The following is a 13,766-nucleotide window of genomic DNA, read 5'->3' as shown; positions in this document are numbered from 1 at the left end:
AATAATAATAATAATAATAATAATGGATACTTTATTGATCCCCATGGGGAAATTACTTGTTTTTCTCTGCATTTGACCCATTCACTCAGTGAAGCAGTGGGCAGCCCACTAAGCAGGCGCCCGGGGAGCAGTGTGTAGGGACGGTACCTTGCTCAGGGGTACCTCAGGGTAGCCGTTAAGTGGATTCGAACCGCCGACCTTCCGATCATGGGGCGACCACTTTACCTACTGAGCTATCCCTGCCCATTGAGTTTAGCACAACTCTCAGTCTCAAGCTAGGACTCCTTCCTCACCACAGAGGTGACTTTGCAAGTCCCAAAAGCCAGTTTCAGTAGCTGGAAATTGGAACACCAAGGCCTCCATCCTTCATGTCATCCACATTCTCCAGACCCCTACATCCTCTGGCATCCTGGGCAATGGTTCCAGTATGGATCAGTGGATCAGTTTGAGGCTGGTTGCGCCCACTGGGCTAAGAATACTCCCAGTCAGCATTACCCACTGTTACTATTACTATTATTCCCATTGAGGTCTCTTGAATTGCACCTGGTTAAATTGTTCTGGTATCTTGAGTTAGTAAATACTCTTTATAGCAGGAGTGTAAAGATCCTTTTAGTTAAAAGGCTACAGAAATGTAACTTCATGCAATTAATTATGCACAATGTAACATAGGTAATCATTTATGAAATTATGTAATCTGTGAACACACCACCACCTTTAGATGTTTAGATTTTTTTACAAGACTTATAGTCTTATTAAATTATCTTATTTCTCTAAAGAACGTAACTCAACAGCTACAGTAGCTCTGTCTAAATTTGGAAAGTCAAGCGCACCAACAAAGCTGTTGAGTCATGGGATGTACTTAGTGCTTCACTCTATATAGACTCCTCAGGTCCAACCATAATCTCATACTTACTACCTGCTGTCCACTTACAAGCAGCAGGTAGTAAGTAGAAGATTATTTGCACATTTTCCAAGTGTTTACAGGTAGTGTCATGGTAGCTCCATAGTGTAATGGTTTACACATTCCCTTAGCAAGGGTAAACTCCCTAGTTTATCCCCAATTGGGATTTGTTTCAGGAAGGGCATCCCATGGAAAAATCTGTCAACTTTACTGGAGTTACCTACTGTGGTGACCTCTTGCGATTGAAGAAGCAGCTGGAAGTACCTATTGTACAGGTAGTGTCACCTTGCCTGCTGTAGAAGAGCTCTCTTACAGTGCTTATTTATTGTTTGGTGAAGCCATATGCAGTATATAGTTGGCCGTTGAATAATGTCAGTGTAAACTGTGAGAGACAAATGGGCAAAACAGCCATCGTATAAAGTAGACCTTGTTCAGCTACTGTGTATCTATAGGCTGTGCATATAAAAGCATTTTCTATCCTCTTGCTATTGTTTTCAATATTATACATTACCCCTTTCTCTTGCAATGAGCTAAGTTCTGAAAGAGGATCATTAGCTGAATATAATTTTAGATAAGAGGAATGAGTAAGAATAGGTAGAAACTAAGTAGGTATAAAAGCAATCATACAGAGAGCCCAAATCAGTGCAGCAAAGAGGCAAATATACACTCACATGGGCACAAAAACAAACCACTATTGGAAATACATTTAATTCAGAAAAATAAGAGGCAAGGATAATAGAGTAATAATTTTTGTTAATTAATTAATTTGTTAATTATTACTACTATTGTGCAGGTCTGTTGGACAGGACGATGCAAACCCATCTAATCAGTTTTATTACTCCCATACCCATTTGGCCTGTGGGTGCTCTCCTCTACCTTGGAAGGCTTAGTAGGTTGGTTATCATCCATTGCAATCAGTGATAAAGGGTGAGCAGCACAGATTATACTTCTAGCAGTCATGTGAAGAAGAACACTTACATTGTCTGCTGATAAATGCTAGCAAATGTAGCTTTGTAATATGTGCTTTACATCATAAAAAGGGCATATTTTTATGACATTTATTGATTGAATTGAATTGATATACCTTTATTAGTCCCACAAGGGGAAATTTCATAAGGCTGCCGACCTATTGCACGCAATGGCGGCGCCATCTTACCCTCCGACCATACATACATTACACAAAACATCACATGGAGAAGACAGGTCAGAGAGGTATAACAATGGAAAATGCACCACATGAGGAAAGATAAGGAGAAAAAAATAACTCCCCCCAGACTGAGCTCCAACAGGGAGATCAGTTTGAGAACAGAAAAAAACACCTCTGCACATAGCACATGAAAAAACTCTTAATACACCAAAGAAACACATGACAAGCCACAAGGGTGGGTAAAGGGTGAGAGACAGCCGAATTAGACAGTACATCCGGGCCTGCGTGCGCTGGTCTCCTTGATCCACCGTCAGCATCGGAAGGGGGGGATGAGTGTGTGCATATCAGTGTATATGTATGTTTGTGCGTGTCCAGAGTTCAGCTGAGACAGTGTCCTTCGCCCTGCTAGGCTAAGTAAATGGTCTTCCAGCCAACCCAGGTGGCCTTGCATGGAATAGGAAGGAACAGACTAAACACAGTCGTTATCAGGGTGTTGTTGTTCAGCTCCAGCCTTGAGACCGCAGCTGGTGCCAAATGGGTATCCGCATGAAGTGATGGTGGTTTTTACTTTAGTGCGAACAGCTCATATGAATTTCAAAGCAGTTCTACAGTCCAACACTGGTCTCTCAATCTCCCATTGGAGAGCCATGAGCTTCGCCATACTTGCGTTCTGTGATGTTGTCATTTCTTTTGCTCAAGGAGCCGATTCTGAGAACTCACGGCAGTGTGCCTCCCCGAGATGTCATCCAATTTGCGCCCAGAGATGTTATTCCGAGCTAGCCCTTCCGAGATGTATCCAGTCTGCAGTCAAAGATCTTATTCTGAGTATTCACAGCAGCCGTAGCCTTTCCAAGATCTTATCCGTGCTGCACTCAATGAGCCCATTTTGAGAAACTCACGCCTCTCCCATCATTCCAATCCCAGCGGGCAGCTCTGTGGGGGTTTGAACAGCCGGTTCCGCTTTCTTAATTCTTTGATAAGTCAGGGCCAAGCCAGCTCCGATCTGCCAGAACCCTGTTAACATGGTTCCGAATAGGTAGATATCTTCAGCACCAGTGTTGGTCAAGTTACTTGAAAAAAGTAATCAGTAATTACCGATTACTCCCCTGAAAAAGTAATCCCGTTACTTTACTGATTACTTATTTTCAGAAGTAATTAATTACTTAGTTACTTAGTTACTTTTTAAAAACACGATTTACAACCTGAATAGGTGATAAAGCGATAGATCTTTCAGCCCAATTCTACTTTTTCTGCATGATCCATCATACAAAATGTAATCAAATCGAAAAGTCTCTTTTTAAAACTTGTTTTATTAGTTTTAACTTTATGCATCAAGGAAAAATTTAATTATATGCAACATTTTCTGACTGGAAGAAATTTGTTTAACATTTAAACCTATTTTCTGCACATTCCAGCACATAAAATATTTTTGTGTGTGTTTACACTCACTCTTTCAAATAGATGCAAGTAAAACACAGCAGAAAATAAATAACATCAAAGACTAGTGGTCCTGTTGCTCTATTTTCACCTGTAAAGCAGGAGTAGGGTAGGCGGAGGGGTGCTCTGGTGCAGGTGTGCCGCAGCGGTCAGTGGAAGAATCCGTGAGTTTCTCTGTGAGTTTCCCATTACGCCGTAGCGCACCCGGTGCTTGCTTGGAAGTTTAGGGGGGTTTTTTCGCTTTAAAAAGAAGTCTTCTTCCCACGCACAATGGACGCTAATGTTTTTGTCACTTTTTATGGAATCAAACTCAAAGTAAGGTCCGTACTTCCACGCTTTAAACGCTGCACGCTCATACTCTCTCCCGCACTCAATATATGATGCACTGTTGATCTGCACACAGCTGTTGTCACGAACGTCGCACTCGCTTACGTCACTGTCATGAGACATTCTCGCAAAAAAGATCACGGTTTTAGTAACGCAGTAACGCAGCGTTCCTACGGGAAAGTAACGGTAATCTAATTACCGTTTTTGCAATAGTAATCCCTTACTTTACTCGTTACCTGAAAAAAGCAATCAGATTACAGTAACGCGTCTCTGTTCAGCACTCAGGCTCACCCAAGCCCAAACTTCTCGTTGAGAAAGGGGTGTCAATTGCATTTAGGGACCAGTTGATCCAATCCATAATTCCTCTTTTAGGTTTTAGAGAACAGACTGTGAGAGAATGTTCCAGGGAAAAGTAATACAAAAATACAAGACTAGACAAGGACATAAGAGGCTAAGCAGGGAAGCTAAGGGAGAGGAAGAGGAGGAGAGGAGAAAAGTGCGACCGCCTTCGTCAAGAGCAAGAGCAGAAAAAGTTGTTTGTCTCTAAACCTAATTTAGCAAAACTCATGACTCTATGATTCCTGTGCCAGTGTTGAGAGTGGTATGGCCTGTCCTAGCCTCCATATATAAATTTCTTATATTTATACCTTGGTTGGGCATGGCCAAAAAACTGTCCTTAAATATTATGATAAAAACCTCTTAGCTGGCAGAGGAGCCCAGGTATTGGTGAACTTTGCTGTAATCGTCTGAACACTTTTAGACAACTTTTCTAGTCTTTGGGAGCTCTCTAGGCTTCTTCAGACATTTTGACTGATCCCCAACACCACTGGCTGAAGCCAAGACGTGAACCATAACGTTTCTGAAGAATATAACTTTATGGACCATGGTGAGATATGGTTGGGTTTTGGCTAATAGCTGGTTGGAGAGCAACTTGTTGGTAGAAAAACGCTGTTCTATGCTTATAAACTGTGTTACCATTGATATATTTCATAGTTACAAGAAAAGAAATGGGAACAGTTTTTTCAACAGGCTATTAGCAACAAAATGCCTAAAGATACAATGTAAAATGTGTTATTTTCTAGGTTGCCTGTTATGTGTAGACAAAATAAAGGTTCATCCCATTAAGTTAGATGTCTTTTTATATTTGGACAGTGCATGGGGCAATGCTAAGTGACTTTTGCAATGCTATACGTGTGTATGTTTGTGAGATTTTTGCCTTTTGAAATGCAAGTTAGTGTACAGGGTTAAACTGAAAAAAGGTTTTATATATTATAAAATTGTTTGACTGTAAAAAAGTCAAGCAGAGAGTTGAAACTGTAAGCAGTGTAGCTATAAGTAACACTTGAGCTCTCTCCTTGACTGTTTTCCTCTTTCTTCTGCCAAGTTTGTTAATGTAACTCCTTGTTTCTTGTTTTGTTTATTTCTCCTCTCTCCCGCTTTTATTCCCTGCAAATTGCATTTCTATCCCCGGCTCAGGCTGTTTTGTCTCTTTTGATCAGCTTAATATGGCCGGCTCCCACGGTTTTTATCGCTTTTCTTACTCTTCTCTCTTCCATTTTCTCAAAGGCTGCAGTGAATGCAGATGATGACACAAATATTGGCTCAGTAAATTAGTTTTTTGTAATTACGGGAGACTGCCGTACAAAAATATATGTATATATTTTCTTGTGCCCTGCATGTGTGCATCATTCGACATAAGTCATGAAAAACATGTCATTTCAGTAGAAAAGATTCTTACTGTATTTTATTTTAGCCAAAGTGTTTCATTGTTATTCACACGGAGAATCGTTTAGATCTGGATCCTCTTCAAACATGTTCCATTATCAGCTCTGTTTCCCTCAGACAAACTATCTCATGGTTGTTTTGCTTTTGCACAGACAAGGCGAGGTGATAACAGAGATGCTGAGAGGAGAGATGACTCCACGGGAAGGGATGGGTATAGCGTGCTTTGGAAATGCACAGAGGAAGGGGGAGGGGAGATAGTTGCTGTTGGATCAAACAGATTTAGAGGTAAAGAGTGACCAGATGGGATGAAATGATTGGCCACGAGGAAAGTTGTACAGCAAGTGGCTGCAAAAATGTCCGATTATGTGACAGAAAATTGGGAAAGGACAGAAAAAGAGTAGAAAAAAGCCATGAGAACTACTGTTTAACCAGCTGCTCTTTTACAGTCGCCTTCCCTGCGAAAATGTGAAAATGACAGTTTTTTTCTTCCATAACTTCAGGTTTCATCATTATTTTTCTTCTGTCATTTCTTATTCTCTTTTTGTGTTTCTTTCCCTGTCTGTCTGTGTCGTTTTCCCCTATTAGTGCTATCGATGCATAGCACACAGATGGGAGCCTGTTGGCAAAGAACACACACACAGACCTATGTTTTATTAATGCATGCTGCAGTGTAGCTTTTGCATCTTCCCTTCATATAAATTTAGTCTCTGGTATGAAGACTTGCTATTCTTCCTTGGTTCTTATTAAGTGTACCAGGCAAGACTTGAGGCTTTTTTACCAGCTCTTCTATTCTTTAATTTTTCTGCCATCTTTGCATCTATCTTAAGTTTAAGTAAAAAACATTTTGTATACTTTCTGTGTCCTTTTGCTGCACCACTTCCATCTGCCTCACCTACCGTTCTTTGCTCTTAAGTGGACTGATATCTCTCTGCAGCTGACTGTGAAGTAGACAGTATCGAGTACTTGTCAGCATGCCGGATCCGTCATGTTTTACCTTGTTCTTCCTCTATCATTAATTTTACTCTATCATTTCTCCTTTGTATCTTTTTCTGTTTTTCTCTGACTGTTAACCCTTTAAGACCTACCATAGAACCAAGTCCGCCAGAGCTTACTTTATATTTTTACATGCTGTAGAGCCATTTTTGGGAGCATTTCAAGTTGCTATACATCAATACAACTGTTATAGCCCATATTTTAATAATATGTATACATTAAGTCCATAGTAACTACATTAATTGCAAAAAAGTGCAATAAACTACAAAAAAATTGAAAATCGTTTTTGTTTTTTTTATATATATTTCTACTTGGAGAAATTTAAGAGGCTTATCCCTCAAAACTTTAAATACAGAAAAGTTGCAAAAAATAGTTCACAACAACAGTAAATTTATTTTGAGTGTCTTCATAGTTTTATTTTTGAGATACAGCAATTTTTATATACTGCAGGAAAAACGAAAAACAATCCTATGATGCAAATTTGCAAAGAAAACAGCATGTGCATCAAAATAAACTATTTCCAGCAGTGCAATTCGAGTTCTAAGCATCCCAGAAACTATTCAGAAAAGCATAAAGTCAAACATGATTTATAAAAACACCAGTATAGGCTTTTAAGGCCTACAAGTAAAAAACTACATTTTACGCAAAAATGACGTCACTTCCGGTTTCGGGCAGGAAATGGCGGACATGCGATCGTTCGTGCTGACGTCTGTTTCAATGTGGGAAGTGTTATGAACAGCTGATGGGATCGGCAAAGCGTGTTTCTGGCATATTATATTTTTGTTCCTGCAAGCGCTTTTTATGCAATTTTTCCAAAGCTATATGTGGAAGGAAACCGTGACCTAGGACACGCTGATGGTATAAGATGTAAGTACAACTCCTCCGGTTTCATATGCAAAAAGAATTATTGTGCTCAGGTTCTAATAATTACACAAAACGGAGCGTGCCCGTAAAGGGTTAAGCTAGCCAAGGTTTCTTACTTTCACTCCTGTATTCCTTACCTTCATTTTTTGTCTTCTTTTCAGCTCTCTCAGATTTGTATGACTGACATTGAATATATTTGAATCTAGTGGAAACCAAATCATTTCTCCGTCTTCTTTCCTGTGCCAGTATTACTGATTCCCTCTTATTTCATCCCTTTCCCACCTCTGTTAGTGTATCTCTGTCTGCAAGCTCATTTCAGCCAAATTGAAATTCACATTGGCTTCTTTGAGTTCTTGGTTATTAGATATTTTATTAGATTACTGAAGTAAAAGGTCATGACCCATGATCTTCTTTTTAACAAATCTAGAGGGAAGTTGTAGTGTATTGTTGATACCCAGAGGGATAGCCTCCGACTCTGTGGGGAAGCTACAGAGCGCTGTTGCTGGCAGGCCTGGAAACAGTATTTTGCCATAGGACACTTTAGTTGGGCCTTTGTCATTTTAGATGTCTATCTGGTGCTGCGAGGCGACCTGCAGAGTTAAAATAAGCCCTGAAAAAATGTTTTCTTGCACATACGCACTCTTCCTGCCTTCAAGTAGAATTTTTACCTGTTCTCACTGTGCTCAAGCAGCACAATCGCAGCACCCAAATCCTCCTCCAAAAATGAAAGACTCAGACTTCAGAATTCAGTATTTTTCTCAATCACAGTAAGTGAAACAATGCATTATGTTACCTACATCTTCCCCCTGGCCTTTTTTTCAAGCACTTTGTGTCAATTAGCATAACCCAAAGCATGCCAGCTTTGGGTTATGCAGAATAAATCCATCACAGGCAAATAATTCACATGCTAAACAGGAGAGGTGACAAACTGTGATCCCAAATAACAAATGGTTTACAAGATATACAAAAATATTTGTGGCATATGGATGTTTAAGGAGAAAAACGTGTCTTCGGGCAGCACTTACTCGCACATTATGACAAATATGTTCTGCAGTGCAGCATCTTGCTTTGAAAAGCAGCTCATAATGGGTGTCACTATGGATGAGGTGGAGGTGTGTTGCTAGGGCAACAGGTGATATTTCGTGTTTTTTTTTTTTTTTCCCCCTTCCAAGGTCAAAGCAACTAAAGCGAGAAGTATTGAAAGTGTAAAAGCTGATTTATCACTGCCCCTTACTGTACGTTGATGACAGAATACATCAACACGGCAGCAAAAGAGACTAAAAAATGTGATTAAGTATCCTTAAAGGTTAAAAATGGTGTGAAATTTTTATATCGGTTTGTAAGCAACATGCACTGGATTCGTCACGCAAGCTTCTGTTGTGCCTGTTTTGTATTTCTTGTGTCTTTATCCACCTTATCCAGAAACTTCCAACAAAAGGTGCAAACTCTATGTGACTGAATAATCAAGGTAACTGCCTTTTTCATGACAAACAGCCTGCCTTACCTCCGTCTTCACTCCAGGCAACAACTTTAACTGCTGAATTTTGCAAAGCAGCCCTAAAGAGGCATGATTGGTGTGATCGAATATTACAGAGCAAAGCCAACCAATACAGCAGGGAGGAAAAATGACATGCTTATCGTCGGGTGGGATGCACTTTTTTTTTTTTTTTTAATCATGCATGAACATATTAGATGCATGCAGACCAATGCAGTTGTAAATCTGTCAACCCATTCATTATTGTAGGCTCTGTTTTTTTTTTTTTCTTCATCAGTGTTGCTCGTTGGTATATGGCCTCTCATTGTGAAGCCTTGAGCTTACACTTCCACTAAGAATGGCAATGGCTGTTGCTATGCTGGCTTTCTAAAGCCAGAGAAAGTGGAGGATCTGACCCAAGGATACTACATGCAACTTGCATCTTGTCAGTGGAAAGTTTGTTGAAAGCTCTACTGGTAACGCTTAAAACAACTATCAAAATGACACATTATTAAGCATTACTAAAGGAGTAGTAATTAATTCATCATTTATAAAGCATTATTCCATTGTGTGTATTATTAAACCTGTATAAGGCAAAAGTAGTTCTCATTGTAGATGTCACACAAACGTGTAACTGCCTGAATTAAGCATCAAAGTATACTATTAAATTAGTATTTATGAAACCTCTGTTAAAACACAAACAAACAACGAGCTCATATCTTAATCATTATAAACAGAAATGCGCATCTAAACAGCCGAATCACTTACTTAGACTATCTATATGCCATGAACATATTATATATGAGCTTATTATTCAAGAATAAAAATATATACCTGTTGCATTTACCTGTGTTTATAAATCACATAATATGGAGGAGTAATAAACACTAAAACCTTACTAACACTTAATAGTGTGTCATTGTTATAAAGTGTTATCGCTCCATTATATGATCGTCTTTATCGTGTGTCAGACTCCAAATGTGGAAACATTTTATAAGATTAATGCCATTTAGTAGTGAAAGGAGACTTAAACAAGTAGATAAAACCATAAATTAATCAGAGAATTGTTTAGAGTTAATAAATCCTCTGGGAACAAGTGTTGTCGCCTCCTGCCGTCCATTAAAGCATCTCCAGGTTTAAGTAAAATCGCCGGCCTTGTCTGTTGTTTGTAGTAAAGACAGTGATGCCTGTTTTCATTCTTTGAATATCAAATCCTGCCATTCTGTCAAAGCTGCCAGGATCTCAAAGATACACGCAAGGTGTCCTTTGGCATTAGTGCTGGGGTGTTGTAGTCTTGACATGGGTATCACTCTCAATTTGTCAGATATGAAGGATTTTCAAGGCCCCCTTGTCACTTTTAAAAGCAGCAGGAAACAGTGAGTGTTCTTTTTCATTGTGCAGGGCTAATGGGTATACTTCTCACATGCAGACATGACCTTATAATAATTATGACATCAATGACAACTTGTATCTATTGTCTCAATCCTTTTCCATTCATCTTCCTCAGTCTCTCTCAGTAAGATTCCTACTTATTACGACGTTCTCTCTCTTTCTTTTACCCATTATGTGCATATCTCTCATTGTTCTGCTCACAGTGGGCCACTTCTACTTCTTTGTCTTTGAGTTTGTCTCTTCTGTCCTTCATCTTCTCTTCTCTCTGTCATCGTGATTGGTTTTCTTTCTGTCATATCGTAAAGTCATTTCTCTACCCACGCTACTCTTTTATCACACTTGATCTCCTTCTTGCGTCTCTCTGTTCAGCTTGGTTTCTTTTTTGTCACAAGAACTTTTCCTTTTTTTAAAAAAATATATTTGTTGATATTTTCTGTTTCTGTGTTTTCTTTTTTCTCTGACATGCTTTTCTCCGCTTACTCAGTTTCCAGGCGTACGCTGTTTACCTTTTCTTGCTTTAAATGCATAACTTTTTCTGTCTTTCTTATCTTTCCTCCATCAGCATTAATGAGTTATTTTACCTGGGGTGCAATTTCCATAATGTAGTGCTTTTTCCACATATAGATTATAATTGGATTTCCTTTATGCTGTGCTAGTTTCAGTAATTTGATTTGATTGCACTGCTACATAAACAAGATAGCAAGTAAGACAGAGAGCGAAAGAGGAAAAAAAGTTTGTGTTAAACTTCAAAGGTGGTGGAGAACTAACTGGTGGAGGATGTTGCCTTGCTACAACACCCCTCTACTGAGTCTCCTGGTTTGCCTGACACTTTCTTTGTGGGGTTTGCTTGTTGTCTCTGGATTTGCTCTGAGGATTCTAATATTAAGAGAGATGCTCTGTGAAAATCATCCCTTACTTTTCCTCTGATTGGTTAGTATCCATATCGTAGTCCTGGTTAGAGTTAGACTGAAATATAAGGCTCACAGAAGTAGGCAATGAGAAAATTTATGAAATACAGGTGAAAAAACAAAATGTGTGTAAAATGCTGGCACAGAGAGAAGCTGTGTGTATATATAGCTGATTTACTGATAACTTATTCTGGTGCTGTAAAATAGTAAGAATGCAATAATGGTAGCACAGTCTTCAAGAAAGACTTTATTTCCGTATATTGTGATAGGAAAATGGAAATGGGTGCAACGATTTATTGTAATGTGCAAACATAGATGGAAATGCATATTTGCAGTTTGAACAAGCTTGAAAATTGATATTTATTCTTCACCTCAGCCTCTTAAGCAAGCTTACTTGTCATTTTTTGAAGTAAATTTCATGAATGGTTCTCATTCAAAGCTCTTCTTTTGAGGTTTGCGCGTTTTTATTCTCTATAAGATTTGACAAGATCCTCCCTTGCTGAGGTGCAGCCCAAACTATGACAGAACCTCCACCTTGTTTTGACAGATGGTTGTAGACACGGTCGTACACACTGCACACCATGCTGATATGCCATGATGTCTACTAGTAGCTCTTTGTGAATCACATTGCTGGGTTAAAAATACCTTTTTGTGCCTGTCAAACTGTGTTGTCTTTGACATTTTTCTGCAAATGCCGGTACACCTCTTGTGTTAGGTCTTGCAAAGGTCAGTGTGTAATGGCTTAATAAAACAACAACAACAACAAAAAAACATTCCGGTGAAAATGTTTAGGTGTAAGCACTGGTAATGAAGGGGGGAAAATGAGTGAAAAAGCAGCCAATGTCTAAAGGAAAACTGGCTCAAAACCACTTTAAAAACATTATAGGAAAGTCTGGCTCTTTGAAACCAAACACAAAAAAAAGATGAGTGGCTCAAGATTTTTGCACAGTACTACAAATTCTGTAAAATTTCATCCATAGTACATCAAACTGTCATTATACTCCTTTCTTTAAAATTGCGCACACAGCATTGTAATACCGCCACTAAGTAGAATCTCTTTGATACACATTAAAATAAGAAGAAATGATGACTTTCCGAACTTTTAATGTCTTTAGTGAAGCTAGAAAATAGAACTTTTCACATTTCATTCCATTGAACCTTTATGCCTTTCAGGAGTAGTCGCCTGATCAAGAAAAGTGAAAGAGCATCACAAGAAATTACTAAATTGACGCCGTCTTCAAAACCTGTTTCTGTTTTAGGAAGTGCTGGTACACCAGTGGTTTTCAATGAGAATGGAGATGCTCCAGGGAGATACGACATATTCCAGTACCAGATCACCAACAGATCGACTACTGAGTACAGAGTCATCGGCTCCTGGACCAATAAATTACACCTCAAGGTGAGATTTTTACACACGTATACCAGTGTACCTAATTGGTTTTTACAGTTTATAAGCTGACAAAACTGCTCATATTTTTCACACATATAAATTGAATGAAGTCAATGGAAAAAAATTAGGAAAAGTGAGGCAAAAACTTGGAAAATCAACTTAAAAGTGAAGCTCGAGTGAAAAATACTAGTTTATTATGAAATATGTTTTCAATGATTAACATTTCATGGTCTAAAAAGTTGTTCAGTACAGAACATACTGTATGCCATTTACCATAGTATATATTTCAGATGTGTTTCCAGCTTGTCATATGTTGAACTGTCTCATTATTAGTATTTTAGCATGACACGTCTGTGTCCTAATGAAAAATGTCATATATTTTGATTTGAGTGCCTCATTGAAGCTTCTGAGGCATTATAGATCAGACACCTTGGAAGAATGAAAATTCAACATGACTATGAGCAGCTGCCATGATTTCAAAATCCCTTGTTACCGGGCTGGATTCGTTTGAGTTATTGCTCTTATTCAGGTGCAAAAGTTAGTTTTTTCAAGCAAGTGTAGATCTTTGCTTCTATTCAGAATACTAATCTTTGTGAAGGAGAGAGACTTGCAAACATTCGCAACTGTGAAAGGTCACACACCTACAGAATACACATAATAACCAATGCTACAGAACCTGGAGAATATACAGTGCCTACTTAGATCCACAGAAAAACAGATAATTGAATGCATTAGCAAACTGAATTCCCATTGTCCCACTCGCTCTCTCTGTCTCACTGTCACATGCACAAAAAAATCTTTGAGCACGCAGCAGTGCTAGGTGTTATAAATCCACCAAGGACTTCATTAGAAAGGCCAGATGACAGATGAGAAAACTAATAGACACAAAACGCTTTCTGGCTGATGGACGGTGTGTTTGTGTGTGTCAGTGTGTGTGTTTGTACAGCAGTACAGAAGTATAAAACACAGAAACTGAAGTCACACATGATTTGGCACTTTAACAATTTCTAAATAGACAGACATATTTAATTAGGTAAAATCCTGAAAGTATGCAGGGTAGCAGGGGGTAGTTTTTATTAAGAACAAAAAAGTTTGAATGTTCATCATTATAAATACAAGACAGCACTGTGGAACATAAGAATGTACAGCATGTGGGTCTCAAGAATTCACACATTCAAACCCTGTGCAAACTGAGTATTGGCTACCTT

General features: G+C 38.8%; 1 protein-coding gene across 1 annotated transcript in view; it reads left to right on the top strand.

Annotated features, from left to right (window-relative positions):
* grm8a (glutamate receptor, metabotropic 8a) overlaps positions 1 to 13,766 on the top strand; it is a 307,806-nt gene that overhangs the window by 257,714 nt on the left and 36,326 nt on the right. The window contains exon 8 of the mRNA XM_085386123.1: positions 12,428 to 12,567. Coding sequence (XP_085242249.1) covers positions 12,428 to 12,567 — 140 coding nt within the window. The remainder of the gene's footprint in view (positions 1 to 12,427; positions 12,568 to 13,766) is intronic.

The sequence above is a fragment of the Rhamphochromis longiceps genome, linkage group LG17 (genome assembly GCF_057381845.1).
Source record: "Rhamphochromis longiceps isolate RC_006_pf linkage group LG17, R_longiceps_female_GT1.1, whole genome shotgun sequence".
Lineage (NCBI taxonomy): Eukaryota > Metazoa > Chordata > Actinopteri > Cichliformes > Cichlidae > Rhamphochromis > Rhamphochromis longiceps.
Note: the sequence above shows the minus strand (reverse complement) of the source record. Positions and strands in the feature narration are given on the sequence as shown.